This window comes from Schistocerca americana, chromosome 3 (genome assembly GCF_021461395.2).
Source record: "Schistocerca americana isolate TAMUIC-IGC-003095 chromosome 3, iqSchAmer2.1, whole genome shotgun sequence".
NCBI classification, from domain to species: domain Eukaryota; kingdom Metazoa; phylum Arthropoda; class Insecta; order Orthoptera; family Acrididae; genus Schistocerca; species Schistocerca americana.
The window spans coordinates 399,413,165-399,437,008 of NC_060121.1; the positions used below are offsets into that span (position 1 = coordinate 399,413,165).

General features: G+C 41.4%; 1 protein-coding gene across 1 annotated transcript in view; it reads left to right on the forward strand.

Annotated features, from left to right (window-relative positions):
- Nucleotides 1-607: 607 nt before the first annotated feature.
- The window catches only part of LOC124606114 (carbonic anhydrase-related protein 10-like), a 719,303-nt gene continuing 696,066 nt past the window's right edge, over nucleotides 608-23,844 (forward strand). Inside the window, exons 1-2 of the mRNA XM_047138077.1 lie at nucleotides 608-735; nucleotides 6,598-6,945. Of these exons, the coding sequence (XP_046994033.1) occupies nucleotides 608-735; nucleotides 6,598-6,945 (476 nt within the window). The remainder of the gene's footprint in view (nucleotides 736-6,597; nucleotides 6,946-23,844) is intronic.

Below are 23,844 nucleotides of genomic sequence, written 5' to 3' on the forward strand. Positions count from 1 at the left end.
GCAATGGCAAAAGAATACATCCCTGCCTTAACTCCCTTTTTAATCCGAGCACTTCGTTCTTGTTCTTCCACTGTGCACGTCGCATATTAAGCGTCTTTCACGATAGCTTACACCTATTTTTCTCAGAATCTGGAACATCTTGCACCATTTTACATTGTCGGATCCGTTTTCTTGGAGCCTTGATTTTTCTTTGCTCTTACTTCCATTATCAAGTGCAACGTCAGCGCTGCCGCTCTGGTGCCTTTACCTTTCTTAAAGCTAATCTGATCGTCACGTAACAGATCGTTAACCTTCTTTTCAATTCTTTTGTATAGCATTATTGCCAGCAATTAGGATGCATGAGCTGTTAAGCTGACAGTACGATAGTTCTCACTCTTTACTACAGTACAGCTTTGTACTAGCTACGAACTACCATATGTTGTATTCTAGTGTGACTGAAGTGGACTTAACTCTCTTTTTGACGTAAACCATCAATTCTGAAACAGGCAGTGATGGGGAGTGGTAGTTTCTTGGATCTATTTTGCTGTCATTCTGTTCGTATTTAACGTAAGTGTTCCCGTGTCTCCACTAGCTTCTGTTTCCGTTACTACGCTGTGTCCAGTTGGGCATGAAGAGTGAAGCAAATGCGTCGAGTGTGGGCGTGCGATCGGCCACCGAACGCCGCACCGCGCCCTGGCGGCGAGGCGTCCTCAGAAGCAACACGGGGGCGGCGCCGGCCATCGCCGCACAGAGTCGGTGATTTAGGAGCTGATGATGGGATGCGATAGCCGGAGCGCCGGGAAGGGGAGGAGGAAGAACACGGGTGCGGGGGAGTGGGCTAACGGCAGCCAGGCACGCGAGCCGTCCTCCCACACACACACACACACACACACACACACACAAAGCGTCCTCGCCGCGCCGCGGGCAGTACGGTTGCGCAAACAACGGCCTGCGGCGATCGCTGGGCTGACGAGAATTTGGGTAGCTCTACGGGGTAAACAACACGGTCCAGCTTTCCCCGAATTCGATAGGAGAAAGCGTCGACGGCGCGGATACATCGAGTGGTATTCTTTTGTGTCTAGACGCTGGCTAGCCACATGTGGTTTAAAAAAAGTGGTAACTGCGGCTGTACCTGACTTGGAAAACACTTTCTCTGTTGTGAATGAAGACGTTTTTCCTCTAAGACAATATTGGGTCTTATAGTCCTTCTTGTTGGTACACAGTGCTTAGACTCAGTACACCTCCATGGTATTAGATTTCCCACAGGGCCTTACAGGATGAGCTCTAAAATGGGATCTTGAGGCACGTCAGTAACCATTATCCAAAGTTTGCCAGCAGCTGAATAATTACTTAAACATTTTCAATAGGTCATGTGCTTTTAGCTTTCAAATATTGAAGAAAAGAGGTTTTCCTTTAGACTAAGGCTGGTGTTTCTGAACCGGCTGACTGGTTTCAGGATTTGCCCATTTTGGAAAGCCACTTATTACGGAGAAGAACATTTCTTATGACTGGTTGTGCATAATGAAGATGATGAACGTGCCAGAGATAAAGTGATTATATGGCAACTACTTATCGACTTGTATTGTGAAATATGCTTCGTGTGGGCAGTTATATTTATGTCGTCACACGTAAATGTATCTCATATATACGTTAAAAAATGTTTCCCGAAGTAGCTACGCTTTGCAGTATTATGGTCCTCTGAAAGCTTAAGACCCGGAGAAGGGCCTCTGAAAGCGTAAGACACGTAGCATGTGTTACAAGTGCTGTATGTGTAAACCATCTCTAAAGGAGGGGCATCTGGTTTATAGCTGCTGTGAAAACAGTAGAAAGGAATGTCGAAAGGGAGGTATGTGTGAATGTATCCAATCTTATTGGATTCTTTTCCATTACGAGTTCGAAAGCGACAGCCATGTTGTCACGGCGTTTGCCACTTCTGTTACCAGAGTCTCTGAAATTGACTATTTTGAAGTCAAACTGGCCCTTTTATACTCCCGTATTAAGAGTGTAAGTGTATATATATACACTATTAATACGAGAATATGAAAGAGCCAGGTATATATATATATATACCTTTGTTATTCATCATGATACGATCCAAGCGAGAACTGTATTACATAGACAAAAGGAAATTTGTTCTTATTGGATTACACAGCGTGTCACGCTGGCTCATTTACAGCAGTTGTTATCGTAATTTTAACAGTTATTTACCCAACGAATGTTATTATGAGGTGTTGTCTAATATATAGAAATTACTTTGTTATTGTATTAATATCACTGTCTATGTTCAGTGTGAGACACAGTGTTCCGTCATAGTTGTGCAATAAATTTTTATTTCTTTTCAGTACTCTCTAAGACAAAGCATACCGTTTCACGTGTATTTCAGCGGAATCCACATACCATGATATCGTTATGTTGTTATAATTTTCAATGTATACTTAGTTGACTCGCATTTGGTGAGTGATTAAGGTAGGATGGAGTACAGTTCATATGTTAAACGAACAAACAGATATGTGCAGCAAAAAGTTCATAGAAAATTTCTGTAGCACTTTAATCAGCGTATGAAAGGCCTCCACTCTGCATTAACCATCAAATACGCGACCACAAAAGATTTCTAAAAACCTTCAACAGCACCTTAAGCATCATATGAATTGCACTCCGCCCTACCGTAGTCGCTCACTAAATGCGAGACTACAAACTATACACTGAAAATTAATACATATGAAATAATATGCTCCTCTTAAACAGCACTGAAAAGGAAAGGAAAAATATGATGCGATGGATCACTTTGTCTTACACTGAACGTAGTCAGTGATATTAACATAGTCGCTAAGTAATGAGTACATCATAGATCATGTAAGACCTTATAGTAAAGTTCATCGCATCAACATCTGTCAGTACTAAGATAACATCCACAATAAATAAGGCAGCGCGAGACGCAGTGTAATCCAATAAGAAAAAATTCTCTATCTGTACATAATACTGTTGTCAAACGGGTAGTATCATGTTTAATAATAATGGTACCTAAATTATGAAACATATAATATAATACTGTAAGGTGTAACTACAGCTGTGCAGATATAAGATACATTTACATGTGAAGACTTAAATAGAACTGGGCACGACAAAAATACCTTACAATACAAATACGAGGGCTGTCCAGAAAGTAAGTTACGATCGGTCGCAAAATGGAAACGACTATGAAAATCCGATTAAGCTTTGCAAATATGTGTTGGGCAGTGTCTCTAGTATGACTCTAGGTAGAATTATGTCGCTCTTTTCATTCCTGAGCTCTTAGTGAACGCGTAAAGATGTTATAGAAAATAGTGTCTCCCGCCAAGTACGAGGGCCTGGTGAGAACTTTCCCCTGATGCTATGCAACCAACATTACATAACTGTCGTGCGGTTTCTTCTTCAAGACAATTTCAGCCTCATTCTGCAGGGGCAGTGAAAATGTTCCTGCATCGTTTCAATTGGAAATGTTTGGTTACCAACAATACAGCCCGTAATTGTCTCCCATCTCTGCTCAAACGAACCGCTGGCTATGAAACAATATTTTGGCATAGACAACGAGCTTTAGGCCAGCGTAGAGAACTGGCGGAAAGCACTGGCGGCTGCCTTCTATGATGAGGGTATTGGAAAGTTGGTACAACGCTACGATGAATGTCTGAGTCAGAACGGCGACTACGTAGAGAAGTAGCTGAAAGATGTAGCTAACTGTTACAAATGAAACATTTCTGATTTTCACTGTGATTTTCATTTCGCGATCAATCGTAACTTACTTTCTGGACATCCCTCGTACGTAAGCAGTTACCACATGAGTCCGTTTGTCGCTGACGCCTTTGTTATCCATGTTCCACACATTCAGTCATAACAAATGTTCTCTTAATATATGGCTTGTGAAAATGGACAAAGCCGGAAACTATTCAGCCTGTAAATAAACAGCAGCTTCGGAATTAAAATGTGTTTTCTTTAGATAACGGTTCATGTCATGACATAAGTTATCCGACTAAGTGAAATATTAGACAGTGAACTTGACGAATATTCTGATACATTCAGTGCTCTTAAAAAACAGCCAAAATATAACATGTGGGCTAGTTCGTAATCTGTCGTGCCGAGTTGTCACAACGTTTGCCACTTCTATTGCTAGAGTCCTTGAAATGGACTGTTTCCATGTCACGATGTAGCGCTGTCATACTGTCGTATTAAGAGTAAGATACAAAACAATGAAAAACATAATCGAGGGTCTGTTAGATGACCATCAGTTTGTACTGAGGAAAGGAAAAGGCACAAAAAAAAGACACGTTCATTGCCCTCGTAGACCTGGAAAAAGCGTTCTACAATGTAAAAATGGTGTAAGTTCTAAGGAAACTAGCCCCAAGCTTTAGGGAAAGACGGGTAATACACAAAATGTGCTAAACGTAACAAAACTAAACCAACAACGAGAGACCAAGAAAGGGTATAAGACAGGAATGTTATCTATCGCCCCGACCATTTACAATACATCGAAGAAGCAATGAAGGAAATAAAAATCGCTTAGATGTGTGATTAAAATTTAGAGTAAATGTTGTCAATGATTCCACTGATTCAACGGTTTTTCCCGTTTTGATTTTATTTCGTTTTTCTTTGTCGCATTGGTCACTTTCTATGTTGTACAGCTGCCATTGAAGATGGTTTAAGACCGAAACCGGTAGCAGAATAAGTATCATGATCACAAGCATCACTGTTTAATGCGTTTTATTTGTTAAAAAAAAAGAAGAAGAAAAAAGTGTCAATGATTGTCTGGTTGCTGATAACGTAACTATCTTCAATGAAAGTGATGAACTGGTCGACTCCTTGAATGGAAGGAACAGTCTGATAAGCAAACGCTGTGGACTGGCTGAACACCGAGGAAGGTCGAAATGAAGGACGAATTGCAGGGATGTAAGTAATAATAACCTTATCATCAAAATTGTGAACAACCAAGTTAATTGGATAGTAACATGTTCCGTAAATAATATTCACCACAACCTTCGTGCCGCAAGTTTAATCAACACAACAAGCATAGAAAGCATAGAACATACACAAAATAAGTATCTGAAACATCAGTTAACGAAAATATACTAAATACGTTAACATAATGACTTTTGTATCCCCAGAGTAGGCAATTACTCTTATGGCAAAAATATCCGAAGCTAAACACTTTTAACAGGTATGCTGCACCGTTATCTCCAGCTTATGTTTTCATCTGTATGCACACCTAAGTATGTAGAGCTTTCTAACCTGTTTATTATTTTTAATAGGAGGTGAAAACTGAATGAGCTCTGTTTTTTACAAAGTATAAAGCTAGCCCATTGACGCAAAAGCAGTCAGTAGTTTTCACGAAAACGTCATTTACTACTGTTTTTTCTGTTGATTCTTCTTGGCTCGTCTTCACAAAAATTCTTCTATCTTTTGCAAACAGGAGTAAGTGTGCCTAGTGAGTCAAGTAAAATGACAGATTACTAACATAAAGCAAGAATAGTTGCGTGCCAGTCATCGAATTCTGTCACACTCCTATGGTCATGTCTCTACATGCAGATGATTGACGTCCTTGATGTTACACGAATGGCCTAGGATAACTATCTGCACCCCGTTTCTTAAATAAGAACTAAAACATGCATGTGATGTATGGAAAAACTCAAATTATCTAATAGAATGTAATACCTGACACAATAAAATGACTTTGAAAAGTCACAGAAGATATCAGCTCTTGATATTGTAACACTATAAGACTTTACTCTGTGCTCACTAAACATATAAATAGGGGACAACTTAAACCTAACTAACCTAAGGACATCACACATATTCATGCCCGAGGCAGGATTCGAACCAGCGACCGTAGCAGCAGCGCGGTTCCGGACTGAAGCGCCTAGAACCGCTCGGCCACAGCGGCCTCCTGATATGAGAACTGATTTCGGTTAATAGCTAGTCAAAATAACTTGATTTTGCTTTATTCCTGGTCTGCTTATAAAAATCATAATCCCTTACAGCCAACTGTCCTGGGAAGTGTGTGACATTACAGTTCATACTACGTGGAACATTGGAAAAATTCAGTCTCAGGATGTTTGTTTTCTCCCAGGCTAAAAAACATATTATCGCAGTGTCTGCGGCTACGCCGTAATGGGTAGCCAGTTTGACGATGATCTCCACGCAGTCAATCAGTTCTCGTCACCCTGTTACACCAATATGTATCTATATATATTCTTTAAGAGATTAATGTCCTGCGCAGTTTGCAACTCCCAAGGAGTTCGCTTCTATCTTGATGGCATGCACCTTGGTGTTCACTGTGGTGCGTCATTTTTCATTCGCTGTTCGTGGTGGAACTTAATGATTTGTTTTGAACATTTCTTGAATGTCGACTTTATCCATTTTCTGAAGTGTAATACATACATCCCGTAGGAGGTTAATTTCTGCATCCCCGGTCACACATTTTCTGTTGCCCTTCTGATGCACATGGTGTGTCATTAGCAGCTAGTATTTTCCCCGTCATAGCTGTTAACATAACACTTTCAAATGAGTCACTAAAGACTGAACTTGCGACCTTGCGGTGAAGGGGTTCTTTGTTAGTCGCAGCACCGTTCATTTTGTGGTTCACCACAGGGATATCTTCATTTCCACAATCAGCTGCCGTGTCGTAGGCCACACTGGTCTGACAGAGAACGTACTTGCCTACCACTTCCTCTGCGTCGGCAATGGCGACGCCAACAAGACAGAGGAGGCGGAAGGAAGCCGCCTACTACTTCCCTTCTCTTCTGGCGAGCAGCAGGTGTCGGCATGGCGCGGCGGCTGGATGGAGCGCCGCCAGCCGCCGGCGGCAGTCATCGACAATGGCGGCGCGCAACAATGGCGGGAACAATGGCGGCGGCTGGGAGCGCGCCCACCTGCGCCACCAGCGCCAGATTTACCTTCCGCGGGCGCCGCCACTCTGATGGCCTCTTCCAACCCCTGGTAATCCATCCATTCCGGCCGCCTCCCTCCACCCCCCCCCCTATCCCCCGCCACAGCCCACCTGAGCTGCAGCGCTGGAAGACGCAGTGCGGTGCCGTGCGTGCCGACCTCCACGAGTGGATCCACGAGATCTCGCTGTTTGCTTTGTCCCTCTCACAAAGTTGTAAACCAGGTTTCTGTCTCACTTCGCCACAGCAACGTAATCGAAATCACTCTGATCAAATACCTCGAATAGCAAGTAGAGTGGAAAGGAACCGGCCGAAGTGGCCGTGCGGTTACAGGCGCTGCAGTATGGAACCGCAAGACCGCTACGGTCGCGGGTTCGAATCCTGCCTCGGGCATGGATGTTTGTGATGTCCTTAGGTTAGTTAGGTTTATCTAGTTCTAAGTTCTAGGGGACTAATGACCTCAGCAGTTGAGTCCCATAGTGCTCAGAACCATTTGAACCAATGGAAAGGAAGAGGTCAAAGAGTTTTTTTCTCGCCAAGTAAAAAAGAAATCGTTATTAATTAAATTTGGCCAAACGTGTGTGGCAATCATGGAAACCTACGTTTTAATATTGTCTTCAGTGCTGGATATATATTCTGCAGATGTTTGGCCACAAAGCTGACTTTGAAGCTGATGGATACCTTGGTCTGTATGTCTGTATAGAGGGTGATTCAGCTGACCCTACCGATAACGTTTTATGCAACCAGGATTACGTCTGTATCAGCAATGGTATCCAAACAGACGACATCCACGTAATCAATCTTAAGCTCCCTGGAGGAGGAACAAGAGGACGAAATTAGTATTTAACGTACTGTTGACGAGTTCCCTAGAGACAGAATTCAAGCTCGGATTAGGGAAGTATGGTGTGAAGGAAATCTAACGTGCCCTGAAGCAGGTTTAAGGAAATCGCGAAAAATCTAAATCAGGGTAGCCGGACGAGAATTTGAACACCCGTCCTCCTGAAAGCGCGTCCTATGTGGTAACCATTGCGCCACCTTGCTCGGTTATGTTCCCTCTCTGAGCTTTGAGCGACTGTTTGCGAACAGAATCATACTGTAAAAAGCTGCATGTGAGGGTTGTCCATGAATTACACGGTATTTTTGAACCAAGATATATTTTACTCCTGCCATACTTATCAAACCAAAAAATATTAAAAGGAGATACCAAAATGGGAAGCATTAACTAACAACGTCTCAGCATACAACATAATGAAAAAAATAATAAATGCCTTACCACGTTAATGTGCTTAAGTAGTTTCATAAGCAAAATTTTTACAATAGGTCTAAGACGTCTTCGAATACTTGATTAGTTATTCTGAGGCATTTTAACAACGTTCTTCACACCTGCGTGGAGAACGGTCCTACAATATTGCTATGTCATGTTTAGTTGCGTGAAACGAATAGGTAGGGGCAGCTGAATTACCATGTGTACTGTCAGACACATTCGTGGTTCTCATCTCGGCAAACATTGAGCGGCATTGGAACATGAAAACCTGCAGTACCATTCCAGAAAATCCATCGACGAAGGAGACTCACGATAATGTTCGTTAACACATCACGAAATTACACTACTGGCCATTAAAATTGCTGCACGAAGAAGAAATGCAGATGATAAACGGGTATTCATTGGACGAATATATTATACTAGAACCGACATGTGATTACATTTTCACGTAATTTGGGTGCATAGATCCTGAGATATCAGTACCCAGAACAACCACCAATGGCCATAATAACAGCCATGATACGCCTGGGCATTCGGTCGAACAGAGCTTGGATGGCGTGTACAGGTACAGCTGTCCATGCAGCTTCAACACGATACCGCGGTTCATCAAGAGTAGTGACTGGCATATTGTGACGAGCCAGTTGCTCGGCCACCATTGACCAGACGATTTCAATTGGTGAGAGATCTGGAGAATGTGCTGGCCAGGGCAGCAGTCGAACATTTTCTGTATCCATAAAGGCCCGTACAAGACCTGCAACATGCGGTCGTGTATTATCCTGCTGAAATGTAGGGTTTCGCAGGGATCGAATGAAGGGTAAAACCACGGGGCGTAACACATCTGAAATGTAACGTCCACTGTTGAAAGTTCCGTCAATGCGAACAAGAGGTGACCGAGACGTGTAACCAATGTCATCGCATACCATCACGCCGGGTGATACGCCAGTATGGCAATGACGAATACACGCTTCCAACTTGCATTCAGCGTGATGTCGCCAAACACGGATGCCACCATCGTGATGCTGTAAACAGAACCTAGATTCATCCGAAAATATGACGTTTTGTCATTCTTGCACCCAGGTTCGTCGTTTAGTACACCATCGCCGTCGCTCCTGTCTTTGATGTAGCGTCAAGGGTATCCGCAGCCAAGGTCTCCGAGCTGGTAGTCCATGCTGCTGCAAACGTCGTCGAACTGTTCGTGCAGAGGGTTGATGTCTTGCAAACGTCCCCAACTGTTGTCTCAGGGATCGAGAGGTGGCTGCACGATCCGTTACATCCATGCAAATAAGATGCCTGTCATCTCGAATGCTAGTGATACGAGGTCGTTGGGATCAAGGACGGCGTGCCGTACGCTAGGCATCACAACAACGTTTCACCAGGGAACGCCGGTCAACTGCTCTTTGTGTATGAGAAATCGGTTTGAAATTTTCCTCATGTCAGCACGTTGTAGGTGTCGCCACCGGCGCCAACCTTGTGTGAATGCTCTGAAAAGCTAATCATTTGCATATCATAGCATCTTCTTCCTGTCGGTTAAATTTCGCGTCTGTAGCACGCCATCTTCGTGGTGCAGCAATTTTAATGGCCAGTAGTGTACTTATGCAGTAGAAAAACGTGTCACAGAGCACAAAAACTTCAGGGAAAATATGAATATTGTAATACATCATACAAATAATAGAGGATGTATGGTATAAGAATTACCCTGAAATGAAGAGATTAGAGTGGAACAGAAATTAGTGGTTAGGTACTGTCGAGAAAGTGACTGTTCGTAGAAAGTGTTGCTGTAATGATGTTCAAATCTGGTTGTAATTCGTTGTGATAACTGCTGTGTACACGTGATTCTTTTGATCAATCTTTCCACAGAGGACAACATACTACGTTAGTATGCCTTTCGCTTAGCGAACCATAATTTTTCCAAAGTGAAGTTTTCCCTTATATTTTATCGTTATACTCTGTTCAAAAATGGTTCAAATGGCTCTGAGCACTATGGGACTTAACAGCTGAGGTAATCAGTCCCCTAGAACTTAGAACTACTTAAACCTAACTAAGCTAAGGACATTACACACATCCATGCCCGAGGCAGGATTCGAACCTGCGACCGCAGCAGTCGCACGGTTCCGGACTGAAGCGCCTAGAACCACTTGGCCACCGCGGTCCGTTATACTCTGTTCATCTTAAGAATAAATGTCATGTAAACATTACCCTGATGTACCCTTCCGTATTTACTGGAACTTCATTGGATTTAGTTTCACGCGAAGCGCAAGCCTACCTGTTTCGAGTGCAGTTAGGTACGATAATGAGTACACGTTTTATCCTGTGCGTTACGGGTAATTCTACTCAGCGATGATACGGGCACACCTTTACCGGCAGTTTCAACTTGGACAGCACTGACCTGGAAAGTAATCGAACTAACCCGCAGTGATGTGAAAAGTTGCAATAATGTAAAAAGAGACAATCACGGAAAGATATAGCTTTGAATGTCATTTGATTTTGAAACAGAGGGGAATTATATATGACAAAACACAGGCGATACGCTTCTTAGTGACCTGACGGAGAGCGTAAAATGCCCTTGATGTTAGGTAACATAGCACTGTAAGTAAAAACAACAGTGATGAAATTTTCTGACTTTAACAAGGGTAATTTTTGTGCATGAGCTACGTGTGGCGTAAAACCGCACTGCTAATTTCTCAAGAAATCCTTTCGTATCAGACTCAGAGAAATGCGGTGCTTTCAATACTGCTACTTTGATAACGAGGCGATCAGCAAGACAATCCCAAGGCACCAAAAAGTTCACAGTTTTTCCTCCTCTTTTATGGCGTGTTCTTCTGCATTTCTTCCAGCAGTGAAGTGTCACAAAGCTTCGTGCATTAGTTCCAGAACGTGTGGCAGCTTGAATGTCTTGTTATTTCTCTCTACAAATCTTTTAACTTGGCTCTATATCAATTCTGTTGTGTTCAGATGGCAGTGGTACGATGACGACTGTAAAAATGTAGCATTTGGACAGCGTGATAGACGCTTATCTCTCTCTGACTTCTTACAAAGTAATATGCATATTCAAATGAAGAGTCTCTGACTTTTAATTTTTCTCTAAAAGACTTTGATTGGGAAATGTTTTCTTAAGTTCAGCAATCTTTAACAATCTTCCATAAAAAATCGATACTTTACAATTTATATTTGCAATGAAAACATGATTTTTGCGTGGCATACGTCATTGGAAACTTAAATACGGGCATTTTTCTTCAAAAACGACGGTTAAGTATGAGTTAATTAACAAACATTTGATGAACTTCATATTAAAATGACCTTGGTACTCAGACCGAAAGTAAAAATTACAGACTACAATTAGATTCCAACATATGCCCTATAGAATACACGATTATTTTTTCAGCGACGCTACCGATTACGCCATGCAGATAATCGATGCAAGAGCTCCTATTTGTTACTTTGTCGGAGCTGATTTTTCTGTGTAGGTTTGTGAAAAACATTACGAACAACTTGTTTCTCGGCATTTACGGTGCTTCGCTACGAAGCAAGCAGTGTCATCCATTTTGACAGCACATATTAACGGAGTGACAGAGCACAACTAGCGTTTTTGGAGACTGTAGCTATACATGAATTTTGAAATAAAAATTACGTTGCTGAAGTATGATTAAGAAAAATGTTGATGGATGTTAATACATCAGAATCTCCTAACGTTCCATTTACAATTAAACAACAATAAGATATCTAATTCATACGTTGGAGCTATTTCCACAAGCGGATCACCACTGGTGTACAGATTTAGGGCTCCTGACCAATCATCGCGCTTTTGTTTGGTTACAACAGGTTTATTCTTAAGAGAAACGAAGTATAGTATCAATAAAATAACGTACTTCATCCTACGCTACACACTAGAAATTATTACCATGCACGTTGTACCCCCACTCGTATAATTTCATTACGATGGTACGTCGTTACAATGACATGTCAGTCACACACCTTTCAACACTACGTAGGCCGCAACCGTTCATTGTCCACACAGCAACAGATCGTACCTGTATGTACGCAGTTAACAAGGTGGGTTTCAAATAATATACTACAAACTCGAAAATACACACGCGTTTATTCTAAATATCATTCAGTGAAAATAGCCAACTGCACTTTACACTTAACGTTAATCGTACGTATGTCTCCATAACTAATCCTTGGTTGTTTATAATTATAGGAGTAAGTTAAAAATATTTCTCGCTACTTAGCACTGTAGTTAAAATGCAAGTAATAGCTTCTTACTAAAACAGTCTTAGCTTCTCTGCTATCTCGAAAGGAAAGAAACCATCTCTTACGAATCCTACTAAGTGGACTATGTAAGAAAAGTTTCTATCAATTGTAATAGGTCCTACTATAACAGAATGAGAAAACAAAACGGTGCACCGCCATCCCACTGATAGTAAGAATTCAGTGTACTATGTACATAATTATTTCACCAATACCCAGTGAGACACGAACGGAACACTAATGACTAGAATTATCTCAAAGGCCCACGGACCTTTGCGTCAGTTTTAGCTTATCTTTTCGTCAGCTTTAGCTTAACACAAGGGGCCGCTGTGCCAAGCGATAATATCTATAGAATTGATTTGTGGCCAACATTTCCCTCACACCGAGTTGTGATGGGCAAAGTAAGAACCTCACACACTCTCACTCACTCTTAAAAAATATAACTACATCTATGGTCAACATTTTGCTGTTGAAAGCGTCTTAGCAGACAAGAATTATCGTTACATCACATTGAGTAAATCTCTAACATTTATCAATGTTTACTGAGAGATCATTGCTTCATAAGAAAAAAATTGGAAATTTGTGGAAAGGTCTCATGGGACCAACCTGCTGACATCGTCAGACCCTTAGCTTACACACTACTTAATCTAACTTACGCTATGGACGATAGACACACCCATGCCCGAGGGAGGACTCTAACCTCCGACGAGGGGAAGCCGCGCGGACCGTGACAAGACGCCTAAGACAGCTCGGCTACCCCGCGACACTTCGTAAGATACACTAACTGAAATGTGCAATAAATGTAAACCATTAAAATATCAGTTGTATATGAAAATGCAGTGCTTAATATGAATTTAGCTATCGCATTATCAAATGAGGATTTCTAGCAGTTTTTGGCAAAATATTTATGAATATGAAACTCAAAGAAGTTATAAAGTGAACTTTTTACATTTTTATGTCACGTGATGTTACTTTTTTTTGCCATCGTGTCACACTGTGGCGTGTTTAGAAATTATATCACCAATTTTCAGAGTTTAATTCGTACTGAAAATGACATAAAATCCATCTTGGTTCAATCAGTGTATTGTGCCACGTCCCCTTTTTTTACACTTCTCTGTCCTTTTTTTGAGATTATTTTTTGTTTTCCTGAGGTCAGAAAAGCATCTGAAGAGTGTAGAAGGCATTGAACCAGTTTACGATGCGTTAACTTCGTCTGCCGTTAGCCATCCGTGCATGATGTTATTGTGTGCGGTGTTCCAATATAAACACTTATTGTTCTGGAGTTACTGCAAGAAGCACGAGTATCTGTAAACTTGTGAATTACCGACAAATACCAAAATATAGCGGAAAGGTTTTTAAGAAAATGACTTCGTCATTTACGTTAATTAAACAGTTTCAGCAAGCTATTGAAGAAGACTGATAATGTGCAAACTGCTAGTTGCGAAATGTCAGTGAAGGATACTGCCGGAAGGTCTGGCCAGAACAATTACACTAGAAGAGAAGAGCTACGTGAAAACCAACACGATCAAAGATATGCTTATGGCAAGCACTGAGGTACTTTACTATCACATAAGTCCTCACAAAATTTTCCTTTTGCATTTCCCGCAACTTACACCATTCAGTGTATAGCATTTTCTGCTGAATCGTTGAAGGTGAAATTTGGTACAGAATTTTAAATACTATAAAACAGCTTTCTGTGTACAACATTTCTCAAAGAGCATTACGGGCAAATTTATTTAAAATATTTTGAAATAAAAATTGCAGTATATCATGCGCATAAATTTATAAATTGATTGCCAGAGTTCTAAGAATGAAATTTAAAAAAAGTGGTAAACAGGTTAGTTTATCTGACCACTAAGAATAACCTATCAAATTGTGAGAGTGATATGAAAAGTAATTTTTTTAGAAAAAGTTCCTCATGATATAGCATGTGTTCTAAAAATATCCAGCAATTTCATTATCAAATTATTTGACAAAAAATTTAAAAAATTGCTAATTAAAGCGAACACCCAAATGACAACATGTGCAAAATTTTGTTTCAATTGTCTCTCAGACAGCAAGAGTTACATTAGCTTATACATACCAATGCATTTTTTTTCATACGTCTTCCCTTGAAATGCTGTTTTCACACGTTGCAAAACAAAATTTATCGTACTGTACAGATCACTGGCATATTCATCTGCCTCAACTGGCGTCATACTCCCTGAGTTAGATGCTGTCTGACGCAGGCACAGAGCATATGACGATCGCTGGGCCATCGCGAGACGATGGTTGCTGTTTTTGAATAAGGAAAATTAATAAGCAAAGTGCAAAATAAATTTCTGTTGCTGTCACGACTTGTAATCTAGACGTAGAATGCACTTCGTAAAATTTTGGGACTGCTTCAGAGTAGGATACTCGTCTTAATTATGCCGTACTGAAATATTGCAGACACTGTTCAGCACTCTCATCAGTGACGACTAGGTAATTATGTGCTTTAAATGGCGATCTGTCACTTTTAATAGTAATCACTTTTAAATGTTTCGAGATTTGGTGCTTACACTGGTTAAATTAACTCAGCTGTCAACTTCGCAATAGGCGCACAATCCAAAGAACGGGCATAATAGCAGTCTCTCTTGACACGGCAGTAACATCACTACAGGTCTGTATGATGCTAAGAAACAGCACACTCCTTTCTGACGTTTTTTGATTAGGTTGCTCTTGCTTTTTGAGTACCGATTATATTTTGGCTCTGCCTCCTGACGTAGTCTGTGATTGAAAAAAATCATCTCTCTTGGTTCTTGTTTTCCTTCCTATATTCAGAAAAAAATGGCTCTGAGCACTATGGGACTGTCCTTCTGAGGTCATCAGTCCCCTAGAACTTAGAACTACTTAAACCTAACTAACCTAAGGACATCACACACATCCATGCCCGAGGCAGGATTCGAACCCGCGACCGTAGCGGTCTCGCGGTTCCAAACTGCAGCGCCCAGAACCGCGCGGCCACTTCGACCGGCTCCTATATTCAGAGTCTTCACCTTCTGCAAAATAGTTTTCCGCTTCCAAATCTTCTCTTGAATTTCCGGTAAGTTAGTACAACAATAATTAATCGACCACTTATCGAAATTTCTTAGTTGTTGTGGCCTCCTCAGGTTTTACTGTGTTCTTTGTCTCTATAAAGTATCTCCGATATCATCTTAATCTTCTTTATTTCAACTGCCACAAAAATTTTTCTACCTTCCACAAAATAATTAATTTTTCACTAATTTACTCTGCTTTCGTGATCCTCCGTCCATACTCATCCGAGTACTGAGCATGATTGCTCTTTCACTTGTTACTCCCACACTTACAATTTTTTTCATAGAGTAAATGTTCTGTACTGGACCATAGCTGCAGAATAAACGGAAGTCACGTATTATCGCATTAACAGAATAATGTTACAATTGGATAAAACATTTTTCCTCGCATTTTCACCATCAGTACTACACGAAATACATTTTAAAATTGACAATGACTAGCTAAATATAAATTTACTGTAAATTTCTGGTAATTAGTAGACTGGCGAAAGGGTTTTATGTTATCGAATAAGGGGCTGAAAATTTTCCCGTTATAGAACTCAAGGCAAAAAATATTTATACACAAGAAACAGAATTCAGTTTACTAATTTTACTGCGGTTTCTCAGTGATATAGTTACAAATATTTTGATAACAATTTATATAGGATGTTCATAAACAATGTGAGCAACAACAATTTACGTATGTTGGCGAATACAATTCACGCTGTAAAATCCTTTCGTCTAAACCGTTACTGAAACCATATTGTAACAAAGCATTAGTAGAAAGATCACACTTTCTGCCTACGCTGTCTTTGTCGTGTGTATGTTGGCGGCCGTGGCAATCCGCAGTTCAGATAACCAGCACTATATAACAACCCATTAATTAACTGCCTTAAGCAGTGGGTTGCTGCAAACGAGTGCAAAATACCCATTGAACACAATTATCTACTTTCCTTTGCACATTGCTTACCTGTCAGCCATTACTCTAATGGTTGTGAAATAGAGGAACATGCGTAATCCATTTCTAATTGTGCCTACCTCGACTGGATTAAGTATTCTGTATAGATAGTCACTTACAAACGTATGCTCACCAAATGGCAAAGTAAAACTCATTCTACAGGAAAATAGAGGCTTCTCTTGAAAGTCCTGTTAACGGACGGCTGTAGATTACGCACTATCTCATCTAAGGCAGACTACGAAGCGATCAGCTAGTCTAAGGAATGACTTCGACATTCACGTGAAGGGATCTAAAGAAATAACTTTTTTTTTGCATGAGGATGGCGGATTTCAGCCTATATTTTCCGATATGGTAGCCCAGTGTCTTCATTACTTCGCTATCACCCTCACTGAATGCCATTCTTTGAATGACCCTGTTCATCAAGTTGTCAGGAAGAATTGATTTGTTTCAGTCAACACATTTTCAGTTAAATAACATACAAACCAGCCAGTATTTAGTATAACTCTGCCTGTTTCAGGAAGCACTCTTATTTGTAGCATCCTGTACGGAATGTTGTTTCAACCATTGTTTCTGTTCTTCATGTCGTGCAGTTCTTCGTCAAGAACATTAACAGCTTATGTTTTCAATTGGCTTACCCACAGTGCTGAGACCGTCGAAAATTGTCTAAATTAAAATAACATGCAACAACGTCCATGAGGACCGTAAAAACTGGCAAAGAGTATGCTTTCTGTCTTTCTTTACAATTCTGAAAAAGTTTTCGTTTTATTATAGTGTGTGTCGCACCATAATAAGCTTGAATCAAAATGAATAAAAAAATGTCGCTAAATGCCATTTGAGAGGCGATACTTTTCCTGCTGCGAGGTTAGTTTTGATCTTTGGCACATTCTATATAACTTTACGTACAACGTAAGGTAAATCAGCAATTTTCATATAATATAACTCTGCTGTTAAGCGAGTGTTGTGTGCTGTTTATCGTGACGTCAACATTTATCATATCGTCTCATTGTCAGTTAGTGTGATTAAGTGCGATGATGTAACACTGCAGCAGAGTATCGTACAAATGGCGTTTCCATAAATGTTAGAACAAACTACCGCATTCGCCTACGTGTTTACATCATATTTCCTGACATTACCTGCTATAATCAGAACGTATACATTCCGTTCTTCTGAATTTTTCATGAAATTTTGAATTATAAATCGCTAATTAGTGCTAGTAACAGTTAGTTGTTTCTAACACGACTGCGGTTAGTTAGTCGCGCATCAATCCTACTTCCTGTCTATGGTCATCCCAAACCGATTTTAATACTGCGAAGGGTAGTTCAAATGTTGTTGGTTGAAGCTACACAATTAAATATGGCGTTTAATTAATGCTTCGTTCTCCTCACCTCCCTAGACTAGTCGATTATGTACCATGCATATGTTGTTATACAGACCAATGAATCATGCTGTGTGACACTGCTTTACTAAATGCACGACGAAGTAACAAGCCGATTTTATGATTCCTATATTCTTTCCGCTAATCATAATTTTTTGTTACCATTAGGCTGTCATAATTTACATTTACTACCCCAATACATGCGTGACAGGTAAATGATTTTTATTAAAAATGCCGCCGTTTACAGTTTACAATTTTTGCTTTAGAGATATTCTACGTGGAGATCATGATGAGAATTTGCCGGTTTGGGCGAATGACTGCGAGGTCCTTTGCATCCATACTAATATTTGCCGAGTTGCGTGTGGATAAAAGCGTCAAAATAATGAAACTTCAACAACTATTTAGAAAATAAAAAGGCCGGAACTGAATTAAAATAACACCGGAGATAGCGATGGCTACTGATCGCTAGAATAAGAAGGATGATCTAGCCACTCTGCAACCCACTAAAATCTCTAGCCAAAAAAGTAAGGCTGGAATCCACGTAATACACGAAAGTATATAAGATTAGCCGCTCACATCTCTCCATCATCTAAAATGGAGAAAAAGTCCCTACTTAAATTAGCGTCTATACGGTGACAGTTATTAAACTATATGAAATAAAATCGTTATAACTTCAGAATGGCTTGCGTTATGACGCTGAAATTGTACGATTGGCCGCGGGGCAACTTCACCCCTGCAAGAAACGCAAGAGCGAAGTCTATTCGAATGCCAGCGTTACATGGAAAAAGTTGATGTGTAATGTGAAGTGTGTACGGACGCTGTTTCACAATTCTTCGCAGCCCTATACGAACGGTTCCGCTGTCGTGACAGCTCGTGCCGTTCTTGAAGACTGCATACTGCGTCCAGAATTCTCAGCCATGGCAACAGCACCTTCTTCAACAATTGGTGGTGCTATTATCCATCGGCCGCTCCGAGGAGAAGTTCCCAAATCAGCAGTAAATTCGTACTTCCAAATCATATTCTTCAATTCGATGCGGAAAGAGGACTTCACTGTATTCCTTTATTACGTCTATACTCGCGATGACAACAACATTTCTGCTACTGCTTTGATAAAATAGCTCTACGAGTAATGCCCTGCTCACTTTGACCAGGTTCATGCCGGCGGTGTCTACAAGTGTAATGCACACTAATGCTTGTGTTTCAACCCTACGCCACCGTAGCAGTACCGGCGCCTAGCGGAACGTCATGACACTAACACTAGTAACAACGCAAACTCTGGTGCGATCAGTTTGATTATCACTCCTATAAAGTTGGGTAATCGTAAGGCAAATAGTGTCCATGTACACTGGCTCAAGTAACGAAAGCATAATTATAATTCCCCGCATCTCGTGGTCGTGCGGTAGCGTTCTCGCTTCCCACGCGCGGGTTCCCGGGTTCGATTCCCGGCGGGGTCAGGGATTTTCTCTGCCTCGTGATGGCTGGGTGTTGTGTGCTGTCCTTAGGTTAGTTAGGTTTAAGTAGTTCTAAGTTCTAGGGGACTGATGACCATAGATGTTAAGTCCCATAGTGCTCAGAGCCATTTGAACCATAATTATAATTACCGTGTACATGACGTATGGGAATGTGAATCTGTGGAAACCGCCAAGAGTAAAATTATTTGTATGCTTTGTGGGCATCATATCAGGCTCGTATTTATGTAGTAGCTCTACTCTCCTTACAGTTGTATTTCAATGAGGGTCGGCTAGCGATGAGGGATATGTAGTTGTGTAGTTGTCTGGGGCGTGTGGGGCTGGATGATTTTCTCTCAGTCTAGAACTGGTACTTTTATTTATTTGTATTTTAGGGTACCGGAAGACAATGTTAATAGCTAGGTCACAACGATGCAAAACTGCTTCAGACGCAGTTCAACGTGAAATTCGTCACCGTTTAAAACAAGAGTCGAATCCTGAAACATGCTGGTAATGCGCTCTACCTACTAAACATTTCGTGATTTTTACTTGCCTTTTTACTGGTTGTTTAGAGAAACTTACATTTACTTGCTTATTAAGAACCGATAGTGCTTTTCTATTGATTAAGGACCTTGAAGTATATGTGTTAGCAATCATTTTAATAGCCTCGAAATGACTCGACAGCTTATAGTTTGCGCAATGGAATGCTGTGCACCTGACCCGAATCTTCCTGCAGCGACAAATGTCATATGTTGTAAGACATAACACTGATGCATCCGGTATGCGCAATGCTACGTGCAAGTAGATCATCTATTACAAAACAGCGAAGTCGTGACACGGGAAAAGACATCCAGTGATTGAGGAAGATAGTGCAGCGGCTGTGTGAAACTGGTAAAGGCTGTTTAAAATTAATCTACATTGAGACGAACTTCCGCACTAGTGTTTCCAATCACAACGTAAGAAAACACATGGCGGAATACTAAAGACAATCAATAAGTATAATTAAAAAAAAAAGAATTGAAAAATTTATCGAGAACGGTTGTAAGAGAATAAAAGGAACGAATAGCAGAAACAAGAACGTCTACATGGGCTGGAACACGAGTCGAAATATTGGTCGCTAAGCACGCTAAGATTCGCGGAAACAAATTAATCCAAACTCCGTGACTGTAACATTGCAAGAATGTGGCCTAAATTTCAGCAGATAAAGCAAACAATAGAAATGATTGAAAGTCTTTCGGGAGACATCTTTAAGAAAAAATGAGGATTTTGCTACACACAGATTTCTGTGCACCTCATCAGCAATAGGTCCTCTTTGTTTCGTGGTCAACAGGTATGTTGACACGAAGATGATACCTGCGTTTTTGCTCAGCCGAAAGCGATCGTTAAGTGCTCTCCTCAAAACCACACGTTTTCCTAGCGCCAAAAGAGTTTCCTGCTTCAGAAATGTCGATATCGAGGCGATATCCTGGCCTCAGCAGGAAGTTCGTGAGCTAAAGGCTGAAAAAATACTAGACGCGTGATGAAAATTAGTGTGATGAATATTTATTGCCATACATGGAAGCAACACAGCCAGCTTCCAATATTCGTGATATGCGAGAAATACTCGTGTAACGACTGCAAGCTTGCAGCTTGCCTCCTGTTCGAATCTACTACTTTCAGATCGGTATATTAAGTTTCACCTGACAGATTGGAATTGGGTGTACGAATTGGAGAATATAAAAGATATAATTTGAGTATTACATTGGGAGGTCAGCTCTTACATGACACTGTAAGTGAAATTAACGTATTAATGACAAACATACCGACTGAGAAAAACAAGTTCAGCACCCAGAAGTGGAGGAGGAAACGAAATTAAGGTATGTGAGGGTATCTGATGGTATTTCAGTGATTGCAGAATCGAATCATGTTTACAAAGAACTTGGCAGTATGAGCCCACTTACCAGCACGACTTTTGCATCCCCTCTGGGCAGGATACATTCACTAATTCGTTGGAAGTGGTGCCGTAAAGCCGGTTCAATATCTCATGAGGATATCTGACCCATAACGGTTGTAAATGGTCCTTGACAACGTGGGTACTGGCACTGCGACGGAGTTGACGTGCAAACTTGACCCACACGTGTTATATGTATGTGGACGAATATTTTCCTGTTGAAAAATGGTACCATGATATTGTTACAAGAGAGGTAGCAAATGAGGATACAGGGTATCCATAACGTACCGTTGTGCCGTCAGAGTCCGTCATTCAGTACGAGCGGTGACCTAAAGTTATATCCAATGACTGTCCACACCATGACACCAGGAGTAGCATCGCTGTAGTTCTCCGGAGCATTAGAGTAATGACAGTTCTCTGCAGCTCGATGCCGCAATCGCCGGCGTTGGTCACCCACGGTACTTCGGAAGCGCAGTTCATGGGCTGAAGGCAATGTGACGCCATTCGTAGTCCTTATTTCCTTCTTACTAAAAAACTAAACTCCATCAGAACAGTGCTTCAAAGCCCCAACTGTACCGACCGGCCACCGTGTCATCCTCAGCCCACAGGCGTCACTGGATGCGGATACTGAGGTGCATGTCGTCAGCATACCGCTCTCCCGGCCATATGACAGTTTACGAGGCCGAAGCCACTACTTCTCAAGCAAGTAGCTCCTCAGTTTGCCTCATGAGGGCTGAGTGCACCCTGCTTGCCAACAGCGAACGACAGACCGGATAGTCACCCATCCACGTGCTAGCACAGCCCAACAGCGCTTAACTTCGGTGATCTGATGGGAACCGGTGTTACCACTGCGGCTAGGCCGTTGGCACATTTCCTGGATACTGCCCCAAAGCAAAAACACCGTTTTTCTTGTAGTGTTAACGGCAGCCTGTACATATGGCGCAGGCGCGGATTTGAGGTGTTACGATGTTGGTGGTGCACAGTATCGTCTCTTGTTGTGGTCAGACGTTGGCGGTTGTAACTATGGCGATGAGTATGCTTGCATTCACTTTCCCATACACTACAACACTGGAAACTGTCTCAATACCTAAAAATCTGCCAATTATTCAATTCGACCAGATGGCCAAATGAACACCCATAGTGAGGCCCACTTTCAAACTTTGTGAGTTGCTGATGCATCATATGAATTCGCTGGAATTCCGTATCCTTCACAGTGATCACTCACCATTTGAAGCTATTGACCCCTCTTATATACCTACTAGGCCTCGTAACAACTATACTCGAACATACCTAATACACCCTGCAGGCCGATCAACCTCTGATCATTTACATTGCCGCCAATTGCGTGTATGTGTACGAAGTTAGACGTATGATCTTGTCTTCAGTATACTTCCTTTCTTTTTTATTTTAAACATACAATAAATACTTGTCAAAGTTACGTATGACACACGTGTACAGAGCAAAAATACGCCAATTCGCTAGCTTTGAGCGACTACTAACTCATAACTTCAAAATATCTCACATTGTCGAAAAAACTTCCCTAAATCAAATAATAATACAAGGTGATTAAGCTGCCCCTGTCTATGAGTTTTATTCAAACCACAATGCCTTCAAATACTACTCTCAAGATTTTCATAGTTTGTCACTCGCTACACATGAACTATTAATTACACAGCAAAACCGAAGAGGACATTTGTGTAGGAAGTTTGATGTAGTTAAATTTTGTACTAGGATATGTTTTTTTCTAAAGGTCGTAGTTTTTGAATTATTCAAGAAAAATTTTCAAAAGTTACCTTCAAATGTGTTTTTGTTGAGGTAACGTGAAAACTGTGACCTCCTGCGAATCAAACTCCAGTACGAAATTTAACTAAATTAAATTTACAATGTAACGAACCTGTTCATTTTTTCTGTATGACTAGAAGTTTGTGCTTAGCGACCTGGAGAGTACGAAAATCTTCTGAGTTATTTTTCAAGGAGTTGCGTGTTGCATAAAACCCTGCATATTTCCGAGACTCCACACGGTGAGCCAGTCCGGATTTTGCTTCCTCCTGCTACCAGCAAGTAATCATTTTTCCTGGCAGCCTATCAAGCGCGAGAGATGAGAAACCGTCGTGATTTAACCCAAAAGGACTCACCTACATTGTGGCTGCATTCAATGTCTTTAGCCTCTACGTACCACAGAATGGTAATGAGCACGTAGTTTTAAACAAACATTACACGACGTAGGTCCAGCCATATAACGCATGACTTGAGTTCATTGCTAACCTCGTGATGACCGTATTGATGACGAACGTGTCCCGCATAACGTTTGCACACACGATAACGTCTTCGATGGCAGTAGAATCAGCTCGAGGGATCATCACCCACCGCTGTTAAATGTGTTCTGCGGCGATCAATTAGTGGAAGCCAAACGTTCTCACATCGGCTTTGCCTCATATGACGCACACAGACACAGACAAGCAAGCGCGCGCGCTCACACACACACACACACACACACACACACACACACACTCATGGGAGAGGGGGCTGATGGGCTCCACCACAGACCGCCGCTGTCGCTCCATCAGCACGGGACAAACAGCGAACCTCAAACACGGCGGCGAGCAGCCTAGAATGATCGGTCGGCGCGAGGAGTATGGGGGATCAGTGGTGGTCCTTCCGATCTTGGACGTGGTCCGCTCTGACGTAGAGGG